Raw genomic sequence first — 26528 nt, 5'->3', positions numbered from 1 at the left:
AAATAAATGAGGGAGAGCGAGGGGTCAATTGGTTCGTCCACATAGATTGGGAAATTCCCCAACTATGGAGTTCTATAGGATTAATGGATTATAAATCCATGGGTGTGCAGAAGGGCATTGCTAGAAAAGAGAAAAGAAAAAAAGAAAAGAAAAAAAGGAAAAGAGGGGAAGTGGGGGGGGGGGGGGGATTATGGAGGCCACTGTGCTCTTAGGAACCTTAAGTGCAGCAGAAATTTTTTTGTAACCTTGGCCAGATCTGTGCCTTGCCACAATTCTGTCTCTGAGCTCTTCAGGCAGTTCCTTTGACCTCACGATTCTCATTTGCTCTGACATACACTGTGAGCTGTAAGGTCTTATATAGACAAGTGTGTGGCTTTCCTAATTAAGTCCAGTCAGTATAATCAAACACAGCTGGACTCAAATGAAGATGTAGAACCATCTCAAGGATGATCAGAAGAAATGGACAGCACCTAAGTTAAATATATGAGTGTCACAGCAAAGGGTCTGAATACTTAAGACCATGTGATATTTCAGTTTTTCTATTTTAATAAATCTGCAAAAATGTCAACAATTCTGCGTTTTTCTGTCAATATGGGGTTCTGTGTGTACATTAATGAGGAAAAAAATGAACTTAAATGATTTTAGCATATGGCTGCAATATAACAAAGAGTGAAAAATTTAAGGGGGTCTTCCCCACTGTATATATATATATATATATATATATATATATATATATATATATATATATATATATATATATATATATATATATATATATATATATATATATATATATATATATATATATATATATATATTAGTCTGACTATATATATAACAAATACACTGCCACTAACTAACCTGCCTGCCTAATCTAGCTCAATCTCTCTATCTCCGTCCACTAAAACACACTATACGGGCGCTGTGTATGCAGTAGTAATGTGGGGTGTGGACTAAGTCCCCCTGAGCCATGATTGGCCAAAGGCACTGTGCCTTTGGCTAATTATGGCTCTTGCTGAGGAGCATGCTGTGATTGGCCAAAGCATGCAGGTCAGGTGTATGCTCTGGCCAATCATCATACAGCAATGCACTGCGGTCTTGCAGTACATTATGGGTCGCTCGAATTTGCCACAAGCGCCCCATAAAATTAGCGTGTATAAATAGTCATTGAGTTTGTTAGCTCTCACATGGATGCACTAAGCAGGCTAGACAGTGAGCCATGAGGAGGTAGAAAAGAAGAGTCAATAGACCTGCGTAACAAGGCAATGAAACTTTACAAAATGGAAAAGGATATAAAAAGATATCCAAAGCCTTGAATATGCCAGTCAGTACTGTTTATTCACTTATTAAGAAGTGGAAAATTAGAGGCTCTTTTGATACCATGATATCAGGCCCTTTGCGACAGGACAGGCAAAACAAGCAATTGCTTGGGGCCTCAAGCTGGCCTGGGGCCCCAGCCGCGCCACCGGTCGCCGCTTTCTATAAGCTGCAGCCTGTAGCGTGGCCGAGCTCCTCTTCCTTCCTCCTGCAATCTGCGCGGTACAGGACTCAGGAGATTCAGTTTCCTGTTCCCGGCCAGACTGACGGGAAGTGCACACACTTCCTTTAACTGCTCACTTCCTTCTCCTGCCACGCGGTACGCGGTAGGGAGGGGGGTTAAAAAGAACACGGGGGGAGTAGTAAGGGGGGCTTTGCATGCGTGGGTGCGTGCGGGGGGGTTGGGGGGCCTCCACGTCCATTTTGCTTGGGGCCCCCAAATTATTTCAAACGGCCCTGCATGATACTATGATGTCCTCCCAGAATCGCGCCTCCTGGGGCGCACACATGAAGTGTCCATGCTCGCCGGGTCCTTGGGACCCAGGGCGTCATGGATCGGGGTAAAGGGCCAATCCATCCAATGATGCGATCACTGTCCGGCGTCATGTCAGATTCAAACTGGCGTCATGTCCGGTTCTCTCCGTGCTTACACCGATCGTGTGAGCAGAGAAGGGAGAAGCGGCAGCATGAGGCTGCGTGAGGTTTGTTTGCCTATTCCAAGTGCCTTTCTGTGCCCCAGAAGCGCCACATAAGTGCCCCAGAAGTGCCACATCTGTGCCCTAGAAGTGCCACATCTGTGCCCCATCAGTGCACATCTGTGCCACAGCAGTGCTCTACAGTGGCCCATCAGTACCCAGCAGTGCCACATCTGTGCCCCTTCAGTGCTCTACAATGCCCCATCAGTGCACATCTGTGCCCCATTAGTGCTACGTTAGTGCCTAGCAATACCCCATCAGTGCACATCTGTGCCCCATCAGTGCCACGTTAGTGCCCAGCAATGCCCCATCAGTGCACATCTGTTCTTTACAGTGCCCTACAGTGTCACTTTTGTGCTACATCAGTGCCACATCTATGCTCTACAGTGCCCCATCAGTGCCACTAAAGTGCCCATTAGTGCCCATCAATAAGTGCTCATCAGTGCCACCATCAGTGGATCCTCATCAGCACCCATTAGTGCCGTAAAAAATGTGTATAAAAATGTGTTTTCATTTTCTTTCCACATTTTCCAAAAACTTGTGGAAAAAAATGACACGTTCAAAAGACTCATAATGCATCATAGAATATACGTTGGGGTGTTTGCTTTCCAACATGGGGTCATTTTGTGGGAGTTTCCATTGTCCTGGTGCTCCAGGGCCTTCAAAAGTGTGATAGGTTGTCAGGAATTTATATGTGTAATTTATGTCCCTAGAATGCCTGATGGTGCTCCCTGCATGCTGGGCCTCACTATGTGGCCAGGCTGTGTAAAAGTCTCACACATGTGGTATCGCCATACTCAGGAGTAGCAGAATGTGTTCTGGGGTGTAATTTGTGGTATGCATGTGCTGTTTGAGAGAAATAACCTTCTAATTGTCGGGAAAAATTACAACGTCAAAAAACTCACCATGCCTCTTACTAAATACAGGGATTTCCTCTCACTTCCTGTTTGGCTATGGGATAGGAAGTGAAGCGAAATCTCCCAATGGGATACTGTGAAAAGAATTCTGACAGAGTTGCTAAAAATTACAAAAAATGGTTTGCCTATAGATCTACTTTACATGTGCTCCTTTAGGGCACACCCAATATCCAGGGCAATTTAGCCACACCCACTTTTTGTTGCACTGTGATATTTTCTCCTTTCCAGGTGGTCCTACTTTCTCAACTTCTAACGTTTGGAGGTTATTTTTAAAGTATAATCAAAAACCTGGCCAATATCATCCAGTTAAAATATACAGTCTGGTCCATAAATATTGGGACATCGACACAATTCTAATCTTTTTGGCTCTATACACCACCACAATGGATTTGAAATGAAACTAACAAGATGTGCTTTATCTGCAGGCTTCCAGCTTTAATTTGAGGGTATTTACATCCAAATCAGGTGAACGGTGTAGGAATTACAACAGTTTGTAAATGCGCCTCCCACTTTTTAAGGGACCAAAAGTAATGGGACAATTGGCTGCTCAGCTGTTCTATGGCCAGGTGTGTGTTATTCCCTCATTATCCCATTTACAAGGAGCAGATAAAAGGTCCAGAGTTCATTTCAAGTGTGCTATTTGCATTTGGAATCTGTTGCTGTCAACTCTCAATATGAGATCCAAAGAGCTGTCACTATCAGTGAAGCAAGTCATCATTAGGCTGAAAAAACAAAACAAACCCATCAGAGAGATAGCAAAAACATTAAGTGTGGCCAAATCAACTGTTTGGAACATCCTTAAAAGGAAAGAACGCACTGGTGAGCTCAGCAACAACAAAAGACCTGGAAGACCACGGAAAACAACTGTGGTGGATGACCGAAGAATTCTTTTCCTGGTGAAGAAAACACCCTTCACAACAGTTGGCCAGATCAAGAACACTCTCCAGGAGGTAGATGTATGTGTGTCAAAGTCAACAATCAAGAGAAGACTTCACCAGAGTGAATACAGAGGGTTCACCACAAGATGAAAACCATTGGTGAGCCTCAAAAACAGGAAGGCCAGATTAGAGTTTGCCAAACAACATCTAAAAAAGCCTTCACAGTTCTGGAACAACATCCTATGGACAGATTAGACCAAGATCAACTTGTACCAGAGTGATGGGAAGAGAAGGGTATAGAGAAGGAAAGGAACTGCTCATGAACCAAAGCATACCACCTTATCAGTGAAGCATGATGGTGGTAGTGTCATGGCGTGGGCATGTATGGCTGCCAATGAAACTGGTTCTCTTGTATTTATTGATGATGTGACTGCTGACAAAAGCAGCAGTATATTCTGCTCATATTCAGCAAAATGCTTCAGAACTCATTGGACGGCTCGTCACAGTGCAGATAGACAATGACCCGAAACATATTGCGAAAGCAAACAAAGAGTATTTTTAAGGGAAAGAAGTGGAATGTTATGCAATGGCCTAGTCAATCACCTGACCTAAATCCGATTGAGCATGCATTTCACTTGCTGAAGACAAAACTGAAGGGAAAATGCCCCAAGAACAAGAAGGAACTGAAGACAGTTGCAGTAGAGGCCTGGCAGAGCATCACCAGGGATGAAACCCAGCATCTGGTGACGTCTATGCGTTCCAGACTTCAGGCTGTAATTGACTGCAAAGGATTTGCAACCAAGTATTAAAAAGTGAAAGTTTGATGGATGATTGTTACTCTGTCCCATTACTTTTGGTCCCTTAAAAAGTGTGAGGCACATATAAAAACTATTGTAATTCCTACACCGTTCACCTGATTTGGATGTAAATACCCTCAAATTAAAACTGAAAGTCTGCAGTTAAAGCACATCTTGTTTGTTTAATTTCAAATCCATTGTGGTGGTGTATAGAGCCAAAAAGATTGGAATTGTGTTGATGTCCCAATACTTATGGACCTGACTGTAACTAAATGTAGCACCCTGGTGTTTAGGCAGGGATGCTAGTAAATTTAGTTTGCCAGGCGGTAGTTGCCCTGGATAATTGTTAGTAGATCCACTGATTCCTCCCTAGTTCTGGACTTGCTGCACCTTCTTTCTTCTCTTCTGTCGCTAGGTGGCGTTATGCTGGTGACATTAGATAGACAAGGCTTAGCAAGGTCAGGTTATGAATGGATGGGGTGTCTCAGCCGATTGGCGGGGGTTTCTTTAGTCCCTTGGCCTGCTGGGAGAGCCTATTTATTTGGGTGGAGTCAGGTGATCGGGGTTCTGTGCCACCTGGACGGCTGTCTGGGTGGACGTGTTTTATGCTCCCCCGGGCTGCTAGGTCAGAAGCTTGAGGCCTATCCTGGGGACATATGGCTACTAGGCTAAGCAGCGCAGGGTTGGGACTGCAGGATTGGAGTCCAACCAAGAGTAACGGTTCAGCCGGACGGGGAACCAGTTGTGGTTGAAGGTAGAGGGGAAAGCTGTTGCCACTAAGGGACCATCCACCTTGTTACTGGAGACCACTGTGAGTAAGCTGGAGCCAGTACCAGAGCAGTCTTTTCACCAACTGGGGACAGTGAAGAAGTGAGAAAACTTCAGCAAGTGCCAAGCCAGGCACCCAGCGAGACAGCAGAGGTGAAGCTTGAGGAGCATCAGAGAGTGCCAAGACAGGGACCTAGCGGGTCAGCAGGGGTGACACTTGAGGAGTATCTAGTGAGGGACTGGGAGCTCAGTGAGTGAAGACCTACAGTGACCTAGACAAAGACTCTAGAGTACGAGGAGAACTACTTTATTTGTGTTTCCAATAGTTAAATACAACTGCCGTTACTGACTGTTACAAGATTTGTTGCCATAGGAGACAGCGATCTTACCTATACAGAAGTGGTGTCCAGCTGGAGGCCTTTCACTGTATAGCTGTCTACCTATAGAAGTCTCGGAGTCTGCTAATTATCATTGCATCTACATAAGGGTGTCCTGGCCCTAACCCTCTCTCCCAGAGTTATTGTTCAAGAGACAATAAATCTCTTTTGCATTCAAAAAGTGTCTGACGCCCATCACTTCATCTTGCATTACACCCACCATGCCTTTTAACCCACTCTACAAAGACGGATGTCAGCTGCCCCTAACTCTGGGGGTCATCATTAGGCCTTTGGAGGTCCGGGACCTTGCTACATAAAGGCAAAACTTTTTTTTAGTTTTGGATAGAATATAGATAGATTAGTACACCTGTCAGTTTAAATTGCTGTCTGTGCCCTCTTAAGGAGATTCACCCTCTCTATTTGCCCTAGGGTTGCCACCTTTTCCTCAAGCCAAACCCGAACACTTTAGCGGCACAATTTTTTTTTTTGTGGAGTATATACTATGGATTGTAAAAGACCTAGGACACCTTTGAGTGCCTCAAGGAGGGTAGTAATGCAGTGCGCTAGGTGCACCACGGTGAACACTGAGGGCCCTTTCACACTGGGGCGGAGGCGGCGTTGACGGTAAAGCGCCGCTATTGTAAGCGCCGATTTACCGTCGGTAAAACTGCCCCCGCTAGCGGCCGAGAAAGGGTTAAAGACCACCGGAAAGCGCCTCTGCAGAGGCGCTTTGCCGGCGGTACAACCGCGCTGTCCCATTGATTTCAATGGGCAGGAGCGGTGAAGGAGCAGTATACACTCCGCTCCTTCACCGCTCCGAAGATGCTGCTAGCAGGACTTTTTTCCCATCCTGCTAGCGCACCGCTACAGTGTGAAAGCCCTCGGGGCTTTCACACTGGAGAGACAGCAGCGGCTGTTTCAGGTCAGTTTGCAGGCGCTATTATTAGCGCAATAGCGCCTGCAAACCGCCCCAGTGTGAAAGGGCCCTGAGTGTTTGCCATACTGCATTGGGAGGGGCTGAAATGGACATTGTTAAATAACACAAAAACATTCTTGTACCCATAAAATATGATTAAATTAATAAAACAAATGTCACTGTAAAAATATGAATTAGCCTACCTTAAAAGCGGACAGTGTCAGTCAGTAGAGCAGTGGAGGGTGTCAGTAGGGCAGTGGATGGTGTCAGTAGGACAGTGAATGGTGTCAGTAGGGCAGTGGACAGTGTCAGTCAGTAGGGCAGTGGATGGGTTCAGTAGAGCAGAGGACGGTGTCAGGGTGTCAGTAGGGCAGTGAATGGTGTCAGTAGGGCAGTGGATGGTATCAGTAGGACAGTGGATGGTGTCAGTAGGGCAGTGGACAGTGTCAGTCAGTAGGGCAGTGGACGGTGTCAGTAGAGCAGAGGACGGTGTCAGTAGGCCAGTGGACGGTGTCAGTAGGGCAGTGGACGGTGTCAGTAGGGCAGTGGACGGTGTCAGTAGGGCAGTGGACGGTGTCAGTAGGGCAGTGGACGGTGTCAGTAGGGCAGTGGATGGTGTCAGTAGGGCAGTGGACAGTGTCAGTCAGTAGGGCAGTGGACGGTGTCAGTAGGGTAGTGGACAGTGTCAGAATGGCAGTGGACAGTGTCAGTAGAGCAGAGGACGGTGTCAGTAGAGCAGTGGACAGTGTCAGTAGAGCAGTGGACGGTGTCAGTAGGGCAGACGACGGTGTCAGTAGGGCAGTGGATGGTGTCAGTAGGGTAGTGGCTGGTGTCAGAAGGGCAGTGGATGGTGTCAGTAGGGCAGTGGATGGTGTCAGAAGGGCAGTGGACGGTGCCAGTAGAGCAGAGGACGGTGTCAGTAGGGCAGAGGACGGTGTCAGTAGGGCAGAGGACGGTGTCAGTAGGGCAGTGGACGGTGTCAGTAGGGCAGTGGACGGTGTCAGTAGGGCAGTGGACGATGTCAGTAGAGCAGAGGACGGTGTCAGTAGAGCAGAGGACGGTGTCAGTAGAGCAGAGGACGGTGTCAGTAGGGCAGTGGCTGGTGTCAGTAGGTTAGTGGATGGTGTCAGAAGGACAGTGGATGGTGTCAGAAGGGCAGTGGATGGTGTCAGTAGGGTAGTGGATGGTGTCAGAAGGGCAGAGGACAGTGTCAGTAGGGTAGTGGATGGTGTCAGAAGGGCAGTGGATAGTGTCAGTAGGACAGTGAATGGTGTCAGTAGGGCAGTGGACAGTGTCAGTCAGTAAGGCAGTGGATGGTTTCAGTAGAGCAGAGGACGGTGTCAGGGTGTCAGTAGGGCAGTGAATGGTGTCAGTAGGGCAGTGGATGGTATCAGTAGGACAGTGGATGGTGTCAGTAGGGCAGTGGACAGTGTCAGTCAGTAGGGCAGTGGACGGTATCAGTAGAGCAGAGGACGGTGTCAGTAGGCCAGTGGACGGTGTCAGTAGGGCAGTGGACAGTGTCAGTCAGTAAGGCAGTGGATGGTTTCAGTAGAGCAGAGGACGGTGTCAGGGTGTCAGTAGGGCAGTGAATGGTGTCAGTAGGGCAGTGGATAGTATCAGTAGGACAGTGGATGGTGTCAGTAGGGCAGTGGACAGTGTCAGTCAGTAGGGCAGTGGACGGTATCAGTAGAGCAGAGGACGGTGTCAGTAGGCCAGTGGACGGTGTCAGTAGGGCAGTGGACGGTGTCAGTAGGGCAGTGGACGGTGTCAGTAGGGCAGTGGACAGTGTCAGTCAGTAGGGCAGTGGACGATGTCAGTAGAGCAGAGGACGGTGTCAGTAGAGCAGAGGACGGTGTCAGTAGGGCAGTGGCTGGTGTCAGTAGGTTAGTGGATGGTGTCAGAAGGAAAGTGGATGGTGTCAGAAGGGCAGTGGATGGTGTCAGTAGGGTAGTGGATGGTGTCAGAAGGGCAGAGGACAGTGTCAGTAGGGTAGTGGATGGTGTCAGAAGGGCAGTGGATAGTGTCAGTAGGACAGTGAATGGTGTCAGTAGGGCAGTGGACAGTGTCAGTCAGTAGGGCAGTGGATGGTTTCAGTAGAGCAGAGGACGGTGTCAGGGTGTCAGTAGGGCAGTGAATGGTGTCAGTAGGGCAGTGGATGGTATCAGTAGGACAGTGGATGGTGTCAGTAGGGCAGTGGACAGTGTCAGTCAGTAGGGCAGTGGACGGTGTCAGTAGAGCAGAGGACGGTGTCAGTAGGCCAGTGGACGGTGTCAGTAGGGCAGTGGACGGTGTCAGTAGGGCAGTGGACGGTGTCAGTAGGGCAGTGGACGGTGTCAGTAGGGCAGTGGATGGTGTCAGTAGGGCAGTGGACAGTGTCAGTCAGTAGGGCAGTGGACGGTGTCAGTAGGGTAGTGGACAGTGTCAGAATGGCAGTGGACAGTGTCAGTAGAGCAGAGGACGGTGTCAGTAGAGCAGTGGACAGTGTCAGTAGGGCAGACGACGGTGTCAGTAGGGCAGTGGATGGTGTCAGTAGGGTAGTGGCTGGTGTCAGAAGGGCAGTGGATGGTGTCAGTAGGGCAGTGGATGGTGTCAGAAGGGCAGTGGACAGTGCCAGTAGAGCAGAGGACGGTGTCAGTAGGGCAGAGGACGGTGTCAGTAGGGCAGAGGACGGTGTCAGTAGGGCAGTGGACGGTGTCAGTAGGGCAGTGGACGATGTCAGTAGAGCAGAGGACGGTGTCAGTAGAGCAGAGGACGGTGTCAGTAGAGCAGAGGACGGTGTCAGTAGGGCAGTGGCTGGTGTCAGTAGGTTAGTGGATGGTGTCAGAAGGACAGTGGATGGTGTCAGAAGGGCAGTGGATGGTGTCAGTAGGGTAGTGGATGGTGTCAGAAGGGCAGAGGACAGTGTCAGTAGGGTAGTGGATGGTGTCAGAAGGGCAGTGGATAGTGTCAGTAGGACAGTGAATGGTGTCAGTAGGGCAGTGGACAGTGTCAGTCAGTAAGGCAGTGGATGGTTTCAGTAGAGCAGAGGACGGTGTCAGGGTGTCAGTAGGGCAGTGAATGGTGTCAGTAGGGCAGTGGATGGTATCAGTAGGACAGTGGATGGTGTCAGTAGGGCAGTGGACAGTGTCAGTCAGTAGGGCAGTGGACGGTATCAGTAGAGCAGAGGACGGTGTCAGTAGGCCAGTGGACGGTGTCAGTAGGGCAGTGGACAGTGTCAGTCAGTAAGGCAGTGGATGGTTTCAGTAGAGCAGAGGACGGTGTCAGGGTGTCAGTAGGGCAGTGAATGGTGTCAGTAGGGCAGTGGATAGTATCAGTAGGACAGTGGATGGTGTCAGTAGGGCAGTGGACAGTGTCAGTCAGTAGGGCAGTGGACGGTATCAGTAGAGCAGAGGACGGTGTCAGTAGGCCAGTGGACGGTGTCAGTAGGGCAGTGGACGGTGTCAGTAGGGCAGTGGACGGTGTCAGTAGGGCAGTGGACAGTGTCAGTCAGTAGGGCAGTGGACGATGTCAGTAGAGCAGAGGACGGTGTCAGTAGAGCAGAGGACGGTGTCAGTAGGGCAGTGGCTGGTGTCAGTAGGTTAGTGGATGGTGTCAGAAGGACAGTGGATGGTGTCAGAAGGGCAGTGGATGGTGTCAGTAGGGTAGTGGATGGTGTCAGAAGGGCAGAGGACAGTGTCAGTAGGGTAGTGGATGGTGTCAGAAGGGCAGTGGATAGTGTCAGTAGGACAGTGAATGGTGTCAGTAGGGCAGTGGACAGTGTCAGTCAGTAGGGCAGTGGATGGTTTCAGTAGAGCAGAGGACGGTGTCAGGGTGTCAGTAGGGCAGTGAATGGTGTCAGTAGGGCAGTGGATGGTATCAGTAGGACAGTGGATGGTGTCAGTAGGGCAGTGGACAGTGTCAGTCAGTAGGGCAGTGGACAGTGTCAGTCAGTAGGGCAGTGGACGGTGTCAGTAGAGCAGAGGACGGTGTCAGTAGGCCAGTGGACGGTGTCAGTAGGGCAGTGGACGGTGTCAGTAGGGCAGTGGACGGTGTCAGTAGGGCAGTGGATGGTGTCAGTAGGGCAGTGGACAGTGTCAGTCAGTAGGGCAGTGGACGGTGTCAGTAGGGTAGTGGACAGTGTCAGAATGGCAGTGGACAGTGTCAGTAGAGCAGAGGACGGTGTCAGTAGAGCAGTGGACATTGTCAGTAGGGCAGACGACGGTGTCAGTAGGGCAGTGGATGGTGTCAGTAGGGTAGTGGCTGGTGTCAGAAGGGCAGTGGATGGTGTCAGTAGGGCAGTGGACAGTGCCAGTAGAGCAGAGGACGGTGTCAGTAGGGCAGAGGACGGTGTCAGTAGGGCAGTGGACGGTGTCAGTAGGGCAGTGGATGGTGTCAGAAGGGCAGTGGATGGTGTCAGCAGGACAGTGGATGGTGTCAGTAGGGCAGTGGACAGTGTCAGTCAGTAGGGCAGTGGACGATGTCAGTAGAGCAGAGGACGGTGTCAGTAGAGCAGAGGACGGTGTCAGTAGGGCAGTGGCTGGTGTCAGTAGGTTAGTGGATGGTGTCAGAAGGACAGTGGATGGTGTCAGAAGGGCAGTGGATGGTGTCAGTAGGGTAGTGGATGGTGTCAGAAGGGCAGAGGACAGTGTCAGTAGGGTAGTGGATGGTGTCAGAAGGGCAGTGGATAGTGTCAGAAGGGCAGTGGATGGTGTCAGTAGGACAGTGGATGGTGTCAGAAGGACAGTGGATGGTGTCAGAAGGGCAGTGGATGGTGTCAGAAGGGCAGTGGATGGTGTCAGTAGGACAGTGGATGGTGTCAGTAGGGTAGTGGATGGTGTCAGTAGGGTAGTGGATGGTGTCAGAAGGGCAGTGAATGGCGTCAGTAGGACAGTGGATGGTGTCAGTAGGGTAGTGGATGGTGTCAGAAGGGCAGTGGATGGTGTCAGTAGGGTAGTGGATGGTGTCAGTAGGACAGTGGATGGTGTCAGTAAGGTAGTGGATGGTGTCAGAAGGGCAGTGGATGGTGTCAGAAGGGCAGTGGATGGTGTCAGTAGAGCAGAGGATGGTGTCAGTAGGGCAGTGGACAGTGTCAGTAGTTTTTATTTATTTCTTTTTTTACAAATTTATTTATTTTTACATTTTTTAACAGTCTTGTTGGGGGAGCTTTGGTGAAATATCAGGGGACTAAACAGACCCCTAATAGCTCACTTTTGAAAGGGAAAGGCGTTGAGGGCGGATTCTCCAGTTCCTTTCTCTGAAGCATAATAAACATAGTTAATTTGGAAGAAATTTACTCTGTGTACCCAACTTTATCTGATTCCTTCAATCTCTGTGACTGGTCCCCTGCAGCTTCTGTGAAAGTTGTGACAGGCTATGGTAGCACTCCAGCATCCTCATTGTACCATACAGGGTTAATGTTCCTGTATGGTATGTGATGATGCTCAGGCTTTGGGTGGAGGAGAGGAGCACTTGCAGCTGGCTGGAGCATGGAAACATATAGCTGCAAGGGTGGACTTTTTCACTTTCTTGGAGTTGGCCTGTATTCTGGCACTTTGGTGTCCTTTGGTGTTTATGCTCAAGTGTTTGACAATGTCAGGAATAGACTGGGACTTTTCAGGTTCTACATAGAAGTATTCCACATTATCAAAAAGAATTATGTTTAATAAGATATAGGGTATGGAATACATCTATATGGAGCCTGAAAAGTCCCAGTATATTCCTGGTATAGTCAAGATTTTTACTTTCGCTTTCAGTAAACCTGCACTGCAAGGTGCAGACAGGATTACAGCACAGAATTATACAGTTTGGACGGGGACTCACAGGAGGAGAACATGCAGCCTGGCATCCGTCCTCTGTTGTCATCATTCTGCTCTGAGATGAGTCCTAATGTCTGCAGGGCAGGAAGCAGTGATCGGGGCTGCAGTGTAGGGTTGTCTCGCTTGCTCCCCCCACCTGTAGATGAGCTCTGTTACAGTCCAGATCCAGCCTGAAAGGAGCCTGTGCCCAGGAGAAAGGAAGTTTCTTCTGTAGGGAAAGGGGGTGTGCTTAGGGTTGCCACCTTTTCCTCAAGCCAAACCCAAACACTTTAGTGGCCTGGGACACCCCAAGGAGAGTAGTAATGGGGTGCACATAGCATGCCGCAGCTAACAGTGGGTGTGGCCAAATAGTTCTTGCTGACATCCTCACCCTGCCCCGAGCGATGCCGAGCCTGCCCCCAGACAACCGCCCGCAGCTCCCGGATGGCAACAGATTTGTGTGTGATTATCTTTGTTTCTTGGGGAGCCACAGTCCAGTCTGAATATTGTGTCCGGGTATCAGTCCGCCGGAAACACGGACACATGATTCAAAACCCGGACTGTCCGGGTGAATCCTGGACAGGTGGAAACCCTAGATGTGCTGCTGCCATAGAAAGGAAGCCAGCAAAAGATATGCGTGCATCCTCGTCCCTGCTTTTGGGCAGGCTTTATCATCAACAAAGACTGAGGCATAGATGATAATGTTGCAGTCTCTGTATTCTGTACGCAGATTCTTCAGCTGCCTCCCCCTTGTCTGGGCCTGCCCGCGGCTCCCTCCTGCATGCAATCAGCGACAGGCAGTGTGGGCTCACTGAATCCCTGGCTGAAGTTCAGATCCCCCTGCACTCAGCATTAATGCGGGGTGGGCTCACACTGTGCAGCTAGTGAGACAGCGGGGGAGGGGAGACACATCATCCACTGAGCAGACTTGTCACTCTCTGTGTAGTCCAGTCTGAATGATGTGTCCGGGTCTGGAGCAGATGAAAACCCATACACTTCATTCAAAAACCGGACTGTCCGGGAGAAACCCGTACAGATAGCAACCCTAATTTGGCCTGTTTACCATTATCATTGAAAGTGAAAGTAGAAGAAAATAGCAAATTTTGGGTTGTCCACAGAAAAATAATAGTAGGGAAATCTTCCAATGGGGACACTAGTTCTGGAGACCTGGGGGTCCCCAAGGAATTCCCTTAATTTGCAGGGATTTCGTCTCACTTCCTGTTTGGCTATGGAGCAGGAAGTGAAGGGAAATCTCCCCACTAGGACACAGATTGTGAAAATAATTCTGACAGGGGTTATAATCCTTCCTTGCTCTATTCAAAATGACAAAAGAAAGTTTTGTCTATAGGTCTACTTTAACTGTGCTCTTTTAGGGCACACCCAATATCCAGGGCAATTTAGCCACACCCACTTTTTGTTGTGCTGTGATATGTTCTCCTTTCCAGGTGGGTCTACTTTCTCAACTTCTAACGTTTGGAGGTATTATTTAAAGCATAATCAAAAATCTGGCCAATATCCTCCAGTTAAGGTTTACATTAACCGCTTAAATTAAGGACCGCCCCACATACATATACTGCAGCAGGGCAGCTTTTCAGCATAAAATCATGTACCTGTATGTGATTGTTTTCTTTGGCTTTGGGGCACACACGCGCACCACTGGACCCTCGTTTCCACTGTGATTGGACACAGCGGGAGCCAATCAGCGTGTCCGCCGGAAACCCGGCGATTGTTCCAAGAGAGGCAGAACGGTGGTCTGCCTATGTAAACAAGGCAGATCGCGGTTCTGCTGGTAAGGAAGACAGAGATCTTGTGTTTCTGATAAGCAGCAACACGGATCTCTGTCTTCCTTCAGTTAAACCATCACCTACCCAGTAAGAAAGCACTCCCAGGGAACACATGTTTTAGCACTGATCACTGTATTAGTGTCACTGGTCCCCAAAAAGTGTCAAAAGTGTCAGTGTCTGCCGCAATGTCACAGTCCTGCTAAAAATCAATGATCGCTGCCATTACTAGTAAAAAAAAATAAAAAGTCCATAAATCTATCCCATAGTTTGTAGTCGCTATAACTTTTGCGCAAACCAATCAATATACGCTTATTGTGATTTTCTTTACCAAAAACATGTAACAGAATACATTTTGGCCTAAATTGATGAAGAAATTAGATCTTTTCAATTTTTATTGGGTATCTTTTATAGCAGAAAGTAAAAAATTAAGTTTTTTTTTTTTTTCAAAATTGTAGCTTTTTTTTTGTTTAAAGCGCAAAAAATAAAAAGGTGATCTAATACCACCAAAAGAAAGCTCTATTTGTAGGGAAAAAAAGGAAATTTTTTTTTTTTTTGGGTACAGTTTTGCACGACCGCGCAATTCTCAGTTAAAGCAACGCAGTGCCGTATCACAAAAAATGGCCTGCTCAGGAAGGGGGTAAAACCTTCCGGAGTTGAAGTGAGCTGTGCCCCTTTACATTTCATTTCAGTCCTTTTTTAATTCTGACTTTAGTCTACACCTTTAACATTATCAGCTATGTTTTCCTTCACTGACTGTGTTACAATTATTCTGGGCACCTCAGCGTATGACTGTGCAGTCAGACGGTACTTCTGCCACAGCTGCCTAGAGGCACAAGTGAACTATTCACGTGGTGGCAACATTCCATGAACAAAGATGGCGGAATAGGGCGAGAGGTAGCCGGAAACGTGTCATTCAGCCTGTGATAGTTTCCGAGGTTAGCGCTACCCATTGGCTGTGCGTGCGGGGAATGTCAGCGGACGTCAGGCGGGAAGTGTGTGCGTACCAAGATGGAGAGGTGAGCAGTGAGATGTGTTATCAATGTGCTTATTACAGTGTACACCAAGGGGGGCATGTATTCCTCTGAGTGTACGCCTTTGTTTATGGTCGCGTGTTAATGTACAGAATATCATTAGATACGTGTAGGGAGAATAAATCGAAGGCTGTCATTAAATGAGATATTCTCAGGCATCCATTCACTCATAGAGTGTATGTACAATGGGTCAGTGTACCAATCACCGTGCAATTCTATGTTTACATCTGTGGTGGTGAGGACATTGTTTACAAGTCATGCTTCAGCTGGCCATACATGGATCGACAATTCATCCTATTTAGCAAGGTCCAGCCGAATGTCGATCTATGTATAGCAGTTCCCATTTGGAAGGAGTTGGATCTAGTATTGGACTATATTGTGTGTGTGTGTATATGTATATGTGTGTGTGTGTGTGTGTGTGTGTGTGTGTATATATATATATATATATGTATATATATATACATACATATACACACACGAACACTGATAAGGCTGCATTGATTGGCATTTAAATGTAAGTTTTTTTTTTCCTTAAACTTCCCTCCTAAAATTTTTTTTTTCCTTAAAATGCCCTCCTAAACTTAGGGTGCATGTTATACACCAATAAATACGAATATATATATATATATATATATATATATATATATCAGTGCTTGCAGTGTTGATCATTGTATTCTGGCAGCGGATGAGTACCACTGCCAGATTTCAATAGCGCAGTGGGGGTTCCCCCATCCTCCTGGAATGTGTTGATTGTGAGAATTGGTTTGTGTTTTTTGATCAGCCAGCTGTTACCCTATCCAGCCCATTGATTTGTATGGCAGGACGTTGATGCCATACGCTGTGTTGGGTATGAGTTCTTTAAAGGATAAGTTAACCTTTTTGGGAAAAAATGCACATACTTTTGCAGGAAAAAAATATGCGTTTTATTTATTTTTTTGTTAAGGAGCCTGGAAAGCGTTGCATCTGTGATCAGCGAATTAGGGGTGCAATGCCAGACTCCTGCAAATGAGCCCTGCTGCTTCCAGCTGGCAGTGTACAAGCTGCAGGGCTTGTGAATAAACGACAAGGCCGCGCTCATCAGCGACCTCGCATTCTATTCGGAACTACAAGTAGGGTTGCCACCCCATCCCTTTAAAACTGAACACGTATTAACTACACAGGTTCTGTGGCTAATTAGGCTGGTAATTAAACTTATTTGGTGTCTTATCTGCATTAAATTAGCGTCAGAACCTGTGTAATTCATATGTGTTCAGGTTTAAAGGGAAGAGGTGGCACAACCCTAACTACAAGGCAAAAGTTGGCGGAGGCTGCAGCTACTGGAACATGTTACATGTTCCATCCTAAATATGGGTGGAACATATAACATGTTCCAAAAGGTGAACTTATCTTTTAACCACTAGCCATCCAAAAGCCGTATACTATATAAACGGCCTGGATTTTCAAGTGGTTAAAACAAGCTCATAGATGCAGTTGTGAGTATATCATTGTTTTGTTTTATTTTTTTTGAGCCAGCAATCAGCTTTTTAGTAAAAGTAATCCAAGTGCCAAAGAGCTGCCTATTCACTTTAAAAAAGGGAAAAGGTGCTGCACCATTACCACCCTTTGGGGTGCCAGGCACCACAATAAAAATGCTTTTGGGATGCTGAACATCTCAAGAAAAAAAAAAAAAAAACACTTACCCCTATTTAATTCTTTCCTCTTCCATAGGTCCACCCCCTTCAAATAGCTGACTTTTTTTTTTTATGTGAGAGGTTGTGTCTACTCCCTCCATTCTATTGTAGGTGAAAATGATGTGCTCCGCCTCCTGAAGCCTTTTAGTATATTCACATCACGTATCACAGGAGGCATCAGCTTCCACACACTGCAACTGGAAGAGGGAAACCTGGTGTGTGTGATCAGGGTTCTGTCTCCCTGAACGCTGAAGAGACAGCTGGCCCCTGATGACATCAGAGAAGTAGTTGATTAATGGAACCTGGTGCGTGACCACCCAGTGGCAGGACAAGGCTGGATTTGCTGGGGGGGTGAGTATGTAAATTCAGGATGGAAAACATAAACTTAAGGCTGTGGGTTCACACTAGAGATCGCAGCGGCTCACAGCAGGAGTCTGGGGCATCTCCATTCACAGTTTCAGGCCAAATTTTGGGCTGAATTTGCACCTGAAACGGTCCAAAAGACGCTCTGGACTCCTGTGCAATTCGCACCGGAGCTGTTCTGGAGATGTATGAACCAGCTCCATTGAGAGCCGGTCACAATCTCCTGCTATGCGAATTGGATGTGGTGAAAACTGCATCCAATTCGCAATAGTGTGAACCCAGCCTAAAAAGACAATGCAGTGACAGTGCAGTGAAGTTCCTCTTAAAATGGCTTCTCTGCATATTTACACGTGTTTAAAAGATTTAAAGTGTAATTCCATCCAAGACTTATTTATTTAGTTAGGTGGCGTGGGAAAGGGCTAAAACCTCTGCCAGGTTTTTATTGCTGACTGACTTATTGTTGGAGAGAGTTCCCATCTCTTCCTGTTCTGGTATTTATCATTGCTAAACCAGGAAATAAGGGAATTCCAGACAACAATAAAATGAGAGGTTCCAGCCTTTTCCCCAATGTACAAAAAGTGTTTGTTTTTTTTTTGTACTGCTGTTTGTGTCCCTATTGGAGCAATTGACCCTTAGGCCCCTTTCACACTGGGGCGGTAGGGGGCGTCGGCGGTAAAACAGCGCTGTTTTACCGCGGTATTCGGCCACTAGCGGTGCGGTTTTAACCCCCCGCTGGCGGCTGAAAAAGGGTGAAAACCACTCGTATAGCGCGGCTATAGCCGCGCTGTCCCATTGATTTCAATGGGCAGGAACGGTTTAGGAGCGGTGAATACACCGCTCCTTCACCGCTCCAAAGGCGCGGCTGACAGGAGATTTTTTCTTCTCCTGCCAGCGCACCGCTTCAGTGTGAAAGCCCTCGGGCTTTCACACTGAACAAACAGCGGAGGCTGTTTTGGGGTGGTTTGCAGGCGGTATTTTTAGCGCAATAACGCCTGCAAACCGCCCCAGTGTGAAAGGGGCCTTAGCTACTCCCATAGTTGAAGCGGAACTTTACCCATAATTAATGTGTGCTGTAAATTGCCTCCAGCATTGCTCCTATTACATTGTGCTGGAGGCTACCATTTTGCTGAAGCCCAGAGCCCCTGAGTAGAAGTAAATCATAATGTGGAACAAAACCCATTGATTTAACAGTTTCAAAAAGTTAAATTCCTTGGAATGCTGGGATTGCTAACTGTCACATTTGCTTGTTTTTTTTTCAACCAAACTGTCAAACCATCAAATGGCTGGTGTCATAACTGATGACATGTGCAGCACCATGGCAGTTGCAGATCAAACAGAAGCAGCTCCCTTGGCTGTACAGGATAGGAGTGTTTAATTCCGCTTTAAGGATGTCAGCAGATCGGCCTCTACAAACTCGGCAGTGCCTAAAAATAGAGAGCAACTGAGCATGTGCAGAGCAGGGTGAGACAGTGTATTACTGGATTTTAAACAGTATAGACACCTATTTTTAATGTTTTACATTGTTATACCTGCAAAAGGGGCCGGCATGAAGTGATCTAGCAGGACTTTATTTTCTATTTTCTGACTAAAGCTCTACTTTAAGACTGGGGGGAGCTTGAGGGGAATTCTAGCAGTTTTTCCTACTCTGAGGCAGTATATATATATATAATTTATTATATAATTTTTTTTTTTTTTTTTTTTTTTTTTTTAAGCAGAAGACCCATGCAAAGTTTTCCACTTGTGTTCAGCCTTTTTTTTTTTTTTTTTTTTAAATCAGCAGCGGTGACTTCTTTACAGTGAACTTCACTCTCTCAATGTTGGCTATTTTAATCCTTATGCTGCTAGCATTAATAACTAGATGTGAAAGTATATAATATTTACTCGATATAACTTTTTATTTTTTTTACATTTTCTTCATGATTTTACCAAATGATGAAAGGTTGTGGACATAAACAGGAATTAAGACGATTCTCCCAATCCCTGATTATAACCAAATACAACGAAAGTTAGGATTCTTTCAAGAGACTTGGGATTTTTGTAGGGAGATATTACGTCTATTTTGCAGTAGGTATCCACGAGTAAGATAGTTAAAATGTTATTTTATTTAATTGCAGTAAAAAAGGAAAAGTATACAAAACAGATATAAATATATATACACAAGTATGACCATCCAGTATTATGTTCAAATTTCATTCGTGCCTGTCGGCCAACATGTTTCGAAAAAAACTAATTGCTTCATCAGGGCATAGATCGGCATCATTGATTCTTTTGAACTATGTGAACAACAAATAAATATACTACAGTTATATGGCGGTCATACATATTCATACAATAAAGAACATATAATAATTAGTCAAAACATTTAATCTGGTAGTCTCACCTACTGGTGCAAGTCTAAAATTTAAAGCACACGCTACTTGCACCAGTAGGTGAGACTACCAGATTAAATGTTTTGACTAATTATTATACGTTCTTTATTGTATGAATATGTATGACCGCCATATAACTGTAGTATATTTATTTGTTGTTCACATAGTTCAAAAGAATCAATGATGCCGATCTATGCCCTGATGAAGCAATTAGTTTTTTGCGAAACATGTTGGCTGACAGGCACGAATGAAATTTGAACATAATACTGGATGGTCATACTTGTGTATATATATTATCCTTTTTTACTGCAATTAAATAAAAATTAAATTTTAACTATCTTACTCGTGGATACCTACTGCAAAATAGACGTATTATCTCCCCACAAAAATCCCAAGTCTCTTGAAAGAATCCTAACTTTCATTGTATTTGTTTACATTTTCTTCAGTTACTTCTTGGTTTCCAGACCTAGGCAAATGTCATACATTCCAGGAGTCTTCAGGAGGGGAGTAGGGGTTTTCACAGCTATGCACATATTCCTGTCTGCATGCCTGAGCTAAGGGCAGATGGATTCCAGGAAGTAAATGCTACATGAATCATCTGCCCTTACTCAAGATGGCCATGGCTAGAAATTGCTGGGTGGTGTTTTTCAAAGTGATTTCTCAGCAAAATAAAACATGGAGATGTGGGGGTGGGTGGTTGCTTTGAATATTAAACTGAATTAAACACCATGGGTTGACCTCCTTTATTTTTTCTTTTGAAATTTTCTTTTTCATTCTTCCCTTGGGGTGTACAACCTCACAGGCAATACATTCTCTACTGACCTGCATCATGTGACATAATGTTAAACTTGCAACGTATACTTTCTGGACCTTCCCTTGGCTAGTGAAGAATGTTGTATAGTTTTGTGATCACTTGGACTAGTGGTAATGTCAGGGCCAAATGATTTACCTGCTTCTTCTTCCTTTTTATTGCACGTCTTGATGTATTACATTTTGCACCTTTTGTTATCTAGCTTTGAAAAACCCAATAAAAATCTTTTTGAGATAAAAATGAATTAAATAGCGTTTTTGGTTTGTGGTGCTCAGATGCAGTGTAGTTCCACTTTAAGAAGGTTGTTAGCTGGTGGATTATGCATTTGCCATAAAGATTTTGTTGTGGGATTCAGTATTTTCTCCTAAAGCAGTGGTTCTCAACCTCTCTAGTGCCGTGACCCCTTGATAAAATTTCCCAAGTTGTGGAGACCCCCAAAGGTAAAATTATTTTCATAGCGTGGGTTGTCAGCACCCAAGACAAGTAATTTGCGCCCCTAACCTATGGATATTTAGCACTCCCTGAGTCCCTAACACTTGTACAATATTAAACCCCTTATGGTACATTTTAGGATGTACCACTATTTCTCTTTGTTCTCCTTTTTTTTTTTTTTTTCCCTTTTATCTCTCTCTATCCAAAATTCTTGTCCCCCCCCCCCCCCCCCCCCCATCCCTCTTTCTAGCCATCTTTCTTGTTCTCTTATTCTTTCTCTCCCTTTTTCTTTGTTCCTCCCCCTCTTTTCCTCTCCCTTCCATGTAGTCTCTATTTTTATTCCTTCTTTTACTTCTTGGTGAGGGGGTGGGGGAATGGGATAAGTGGGAATGTTGGCGGGGAGTTCTGATCAGCCAACTAAGGTGCTCTTGATCAAGGTCATCTGCTGATCTGAGAACTGTAGTGGGGTCCTTTTAATGGCAACTATAATCCCAGGTAGTGTTACTCAATGTGTCTCCGACTTTGTGGTGTCTCGTAGCAGTGACACCCATGCCGAAATCAGGAGATAGGGTCTCCTCCAGTCCCTCCAAGCTGACCTCTAGTCTCTGCCCCCCAGTCATGCATGAACTGAATGGTCGGCTGCGAAGAGACTGAGTGGGCAGCTGCGGGCTCCAGGGACAGCCCTGCTGGTCGGCCGCAAAAAGGCTGGGAGAGCGATGCGGGCTTCAGGAACAGCCAAGGATTTGGTGACCCCTGGCAAATCATCATTTGACCCCCAAGTTGAGAACCACTGTCCTAAAGGTTTACTGATAGCTGCTTCTATGTGCCTTATGTTAAAGTGATACTAAAGTCGTGTGTGGTTTTTTTTTTTTTTTTTTTTTTTTTGGTTAAAAATAACAAATATGTCATACTTACCTGCTCTTGTGTAATGGATTTGCACAGAGCAGCCCAGATTCTTTTCTTCTCGGGTCCCTCTTTGGTGCTCCTGGCTCCTCCCTCCTGTTGAGTGTCCCCACAGCAATTGGCTTGCTATGGGGGTACCCAAGCTGAGCCACAGCCCCCTGTGTCTATTCAGACATGCCCTCTTTCTCCCCTCACTGGCTCACTGATTTCGACAGCAGCGGGAGCCAATGAGGGGAATCCCGGACAGCCAACTCTCTCGTGCAACTACGCTGATTTAAGAGGGGACTAAGATAAGTATTAGGGGGGCTGCTGCACACAGAAGGCTTTTTATCTTAAAGTGGTTGTAAACCCCATTCATGAAAACGGACCTACGCACATATATCTGTAGTGTTTTCTTATCTCTCTCCAAAGCTCCAAGTGCTGTGTCTTTTTGGTGCTCCGTTCCCCTGTTATCAGCAGAGTCACTTCTGACAAGTTCTCCAACACACGAGATAACAGCGGCTGAAAATTTGTGTCGTGGAGAGAGCTTAGAGGTAGATAAGCAGAGAGCTGGTCTACATTACAGCTCTGCATGTCCTCCCTTCCTTCCTCTGCCTATGTGGAGTGGCGGTGTGTCCCTTTCCTCCAATTGGCTCTCACACAGTGTAAGCCCAGATGCCATACCCATCCCTATGTGCTGCTGAAACGGGAAGAAAGATTTTTAACAGAATCTGCACTTTCCGGGCGTGGTCTGGACATGGCCGAGTGAGGACGTGCGGCTGAAGAGCTCCCGATCCGTCCCGGCATTTCCTGCCCTAATCTTCAGTAATATATTTGGCAAATAGCGGCATGTACTCTGCTGGGAAACGCAGAGGAAGACACAGCAAGCAAGGCAAGAAATCTTCTCCCAAACCGCCGAAAAACGGAACTTTACATCAGTATTACACTGGTTCACAGGACCTATCCCCTGCTCCAAAGATGGCCGACGCCAGGAGACACAGTGAGCATGTGAGTACAGCACAGCGCGCCTCACCGACAACATCCATAGCCTCCTGCTCCTTGGACAGTGTTACTCCTGCAGTGTTCAGATGTAACTCCCAAGAGCTGCCTGACTCACATCCCACTCCCCTTACTTTACATGCGGATGCGGAGCTGAGGGCCCTGCTACTAGCTATTCCAACCAGGGCTGACTTTGAGTCTCTGGCCAGCAGACTAGAAGCCTCTCTTCACAGAGATATAGCGGCGGTTCGTACGGATATCACCGCCCTGACAGAACGCATGGGGGCAGGAGAAACCAAGGTGACAGACGTGGAAAGGCGATTGAAAAAGGTAGAAGACACTCAAGCTACTCAGGCAATGTCAGTTCTTAATCAGCAGTTACATTTAGAGGAAATGGAGGATCGCAGCAGGAGGAACAACCTGCGACTCCGGGGCTTACCTGAGGCCACTGGTTCGGAAGACCTGACAGCTACTGCAATGGCCATATTTAGAGACATGGCAGGCAATGACTTCCCAACTACTATGACCTTCGATCGGATACACAGGGCCCTGGGACCACGATCTCCGAATCGCCCGAGAGACGTGATTTGCAGGATCCATCAATATGTTCATAAGGAGATCATCCTGAAGAAGGCATGGGAGGTGAGGCATGTGGAGTTTGATGGAGCTGATATCCGGATCATGCCGGATCTCTCGAGCCACCCTGCAACGAAGGGCACTATTGAAACCGGTGCTTGAAATTGCCCAACATTCTGGCATCACTTATCGGTGGGGTTTCCCCATAGCGGTGACTTTTAAGAAACACTCTCAATTCTTCACCCTAAGATCGCCTTCAGAACTCCCTGCATTATTTGAATTTATGGAAACAGACCCTGTGGATGTCCCAGACTGGCTTCAGCTACTTCCGAGATTCGCATCCAGGTCGGGAGGAACAAACCCACGAAGATCTCGCTCACCAAGACCACAAAGGAACCAACGCAGATCCCGCATCACCTCTCCAGAAATAACCAGGGAAACCTAGCGGCGACCGCCGCTGTGGTGAGATTTTGTATCCCCCTTTTTGCATCTAACATTTCCCCTCCCCCAGTGCACCCATTGTTTTATCCCTTTTCTATAACTTCCAGGTGGAAATTTTTTTTTTTTACGCCAGGAGTGTGATCTGAGGCCTTTTTCTCTTGCATATGAACCCGGTAAGACATCTATTTACACTTCTCCTTACTCACTAGACTCTGTTACGATGCGGAGGGGATACCCAGATGGGTGTTAGACTAAGGAAAGGAATGGGCCATTGTGGATGAAGGGTGGAGAAAGTTTGGGGGCCCAGTTTTGATGGCTACCTCTATATCGACACCTCTGCTTGGTGCAATGGACACCTGGACTTGACCACTTCTATTGTCCCCTGTTGAGGGTCTCCCCCCCCCCCCCCCCCCCCTTTAACCTCCTATAAACCTTCCAAGTGTCTATCAGGGACAATATAAGTTCTTCAGACTATACACCGCAGTCAGATGAATAACTGCAGAACCTGATGGAGATCAAGATTGCCTCACTCCCCGGAAATTCAGAGGGAGATGCTATATACCTGCTAAGACAGAGACACCTTGGTTACTTTTATTGTGAAAGGCTGTTTATTGGGATTTTTAAGTTTGTAGGTTCCTTACACCTGGGGCCATAAAACTTTGCTCGTGGTCTCTACAGACCAGCTATTTTTTCCTATTGATGGATCAGCGGGAGGCATCGGGAAGGGGGACAAAGATGGTGTTATACGCCTCCTGTGGTAGTCAGATGCAGAGGCCTGGGGGTATCCATTTGCTATGGGCCAAAACAGATGACAAAGTAAGATGTGACTATAGACAGTACAGAACCCATTCCCCTAAGAAATAGAGGGAAACACTTCTTTATCACAGCTCAGTCAGTGAGGTTCAGGGGAAGTTGAGAACACTGCCCACTTTGAGTTTGGGTGGTTTCGTTTACCACTCACAGTTAATAGTTAGGGGGGTTTTATGTTTTATGCTTTGCACTGGAGCTAGGCCTGAATGTATAAAGGAAATGTATGTAATATTAAGTACATGCCTGACCGAGTATTTGAAATGTTTTGTACTTTGCTGTGATACATGCCTTAGTTACTTGTTGGGGCGGGTGGGCTGGGCGGATCTGGGTTAGCTCCCCTGGTCATCGTCTAACCACATCCCCATTAGGTTGAAACACCCTCCCGGTGCGAACCGGAGTGTGTTTTTTGTTGCAAACTTTGCGCACAATTATTTTTTGACAATTGATTATAGACTGGACAATCGGTACACTGATTGTCTACTTTAATCTTTAAATTTTTTTTTTTCTTTTTTTTTTTTTCTTTTTCTCTTTTTGAGCCTTTCTTTCTTCCTTTTTTTTTCTACTTTTGTTTTCCATCTATATAACCCTTATTCTATACTCCCCCACCCCAAATCCTCCTCATTCCCTGTGGTTTTTACCACTCCGAGTTTTTTTTTTGACGCGAGCGCGATGGACCACGTCACTGTTTTTTCACTGAGCGCTAAAGGGTTAAATGTACCTGAGAAACGTCGTATGCTCCTTAATGATCTCAAGAGAGCAAAAGCAGATATTGTGTTTATACAGGAAACCCACTTTAAGACAGAGGCACCGCCATGTTTGAAGAATCGATATTTTCCAAATACTTATCATGCCACGAATCTTTCAGCCAAATCCAAAGGAGTATCTATACTCCTTGCAGGGACAGTACCGTGGACATGTCGAGACACTAGAATTGACACAGAAGGCCGCTTTTTGTTCATTAAGGGGCTCATAGGTGAAGTGATGGTGACTCTAGCCTCAGTCTATGCACCTAATACTAGACAGGACACCTTTATACAAAATACTATTACCAATTTGTTGGACTTTGCCGAAGGACATTTGATCCTGGGCGGCGATTTTAACGTCTCCCTGAACCCAACGGTAGACACATCCTCTGGTGCTCCTTCCCTGCGTACCAGTGTACATAAACGCATCAGCCGGGTCTTACATAAGGCACAGCTGATAGACGTGTGGAGGCTTCACCACGCAGGGGAGCGGGACTACACCTTTTTCTCAAATCCACACAAAACATACTCGCGCATTGACTTTTTCTTGCTACCACATAGTCAATTAGAAGCAGTGGATGCGGTGGAGATAGGTAACGTAACATAACTTGGTCAGACCATGCGCCTATCACCATGCGCTACTCCCTTTCACGGACTGCATTGACCAAAGCGAAATTTTGGCGACTGAATGAGAGCCTACTACAGACCCCCAGAGTACTGGCAGACGTCACAAAGGAAATTAATCAATACTTTCTAACCAACAACATTGATAACTGTGACCCTGGGATATTATGGGAGGCACACAAGTCTGTGATTAGAGGGGTTCTGATCAAACACGGGACACATATTAAAAGGGAACGGGAGAAACAACTACTGTCGCTCTTACAGAAGTTACATGATTTAGAAACAACACACAAAAGAAACCCGACGCCATCGCTAGAAGCTGAATTATTCACCCTACGTAGACAGACAGTTGATCTCTTACAATATCAAGCAAAAGCAGCACTACAATCCTGTAGGAAACTTACATATGAAGCAGGAAACAAATGCGGGAAACTTCTGGCCAGATCTATTAGACAACAGAGACTCCGTGTATACATCCCCCAAATCATTTCCTCTTCGGGACAGAAGAAAGTGCTACCTACCCAGATTGCCAACGAATTTCGAGCCTACTATTC

General features: G+C 46.4%; 1 protein-coding gene across 1 annotated transcript in view; it reads left to right on the top strand.

Moving 5' to 3' along the window:
- The first annotated feature begins 15134 nt into the window (after positions 1-15134).
- Positions 15135-26528, top strand: part of NUP107 (nucleoporin 107) — a 127260-nt gene continuing 115866 nt past the window's right edge. The window contains exon 1 of the mRNA XM_073620079.1: positions 15135-15239. Coding sequence (XP_073476180.1) covers positions 15232-15239 — 8 coding nt within the window. The 5' untranslated portion in view covers positions 15135-15231. The remainder of the gene's footprint in view (positions 15240-26528) is intronic.

Source organism: Aquarana catesbeiana, linkage group LG03 (assembly GCF_042186555.1).
Source record: "Aquarana catesbeiana isolate 2022-GZ linkage group LG03, ASM4218655v1, whole genome shotgun sequence".
NCBI lineage: Eukaryota > Metazoa > Chordata > Amphibia > Anura > Ranidae > Aquarana > Aquarana catesbeiana.
The sequence above is the reverse complement of the archived record's forward strand: the minus strand, read 5'-3'. Positions and strand labels throughout refer to the sequence as shown.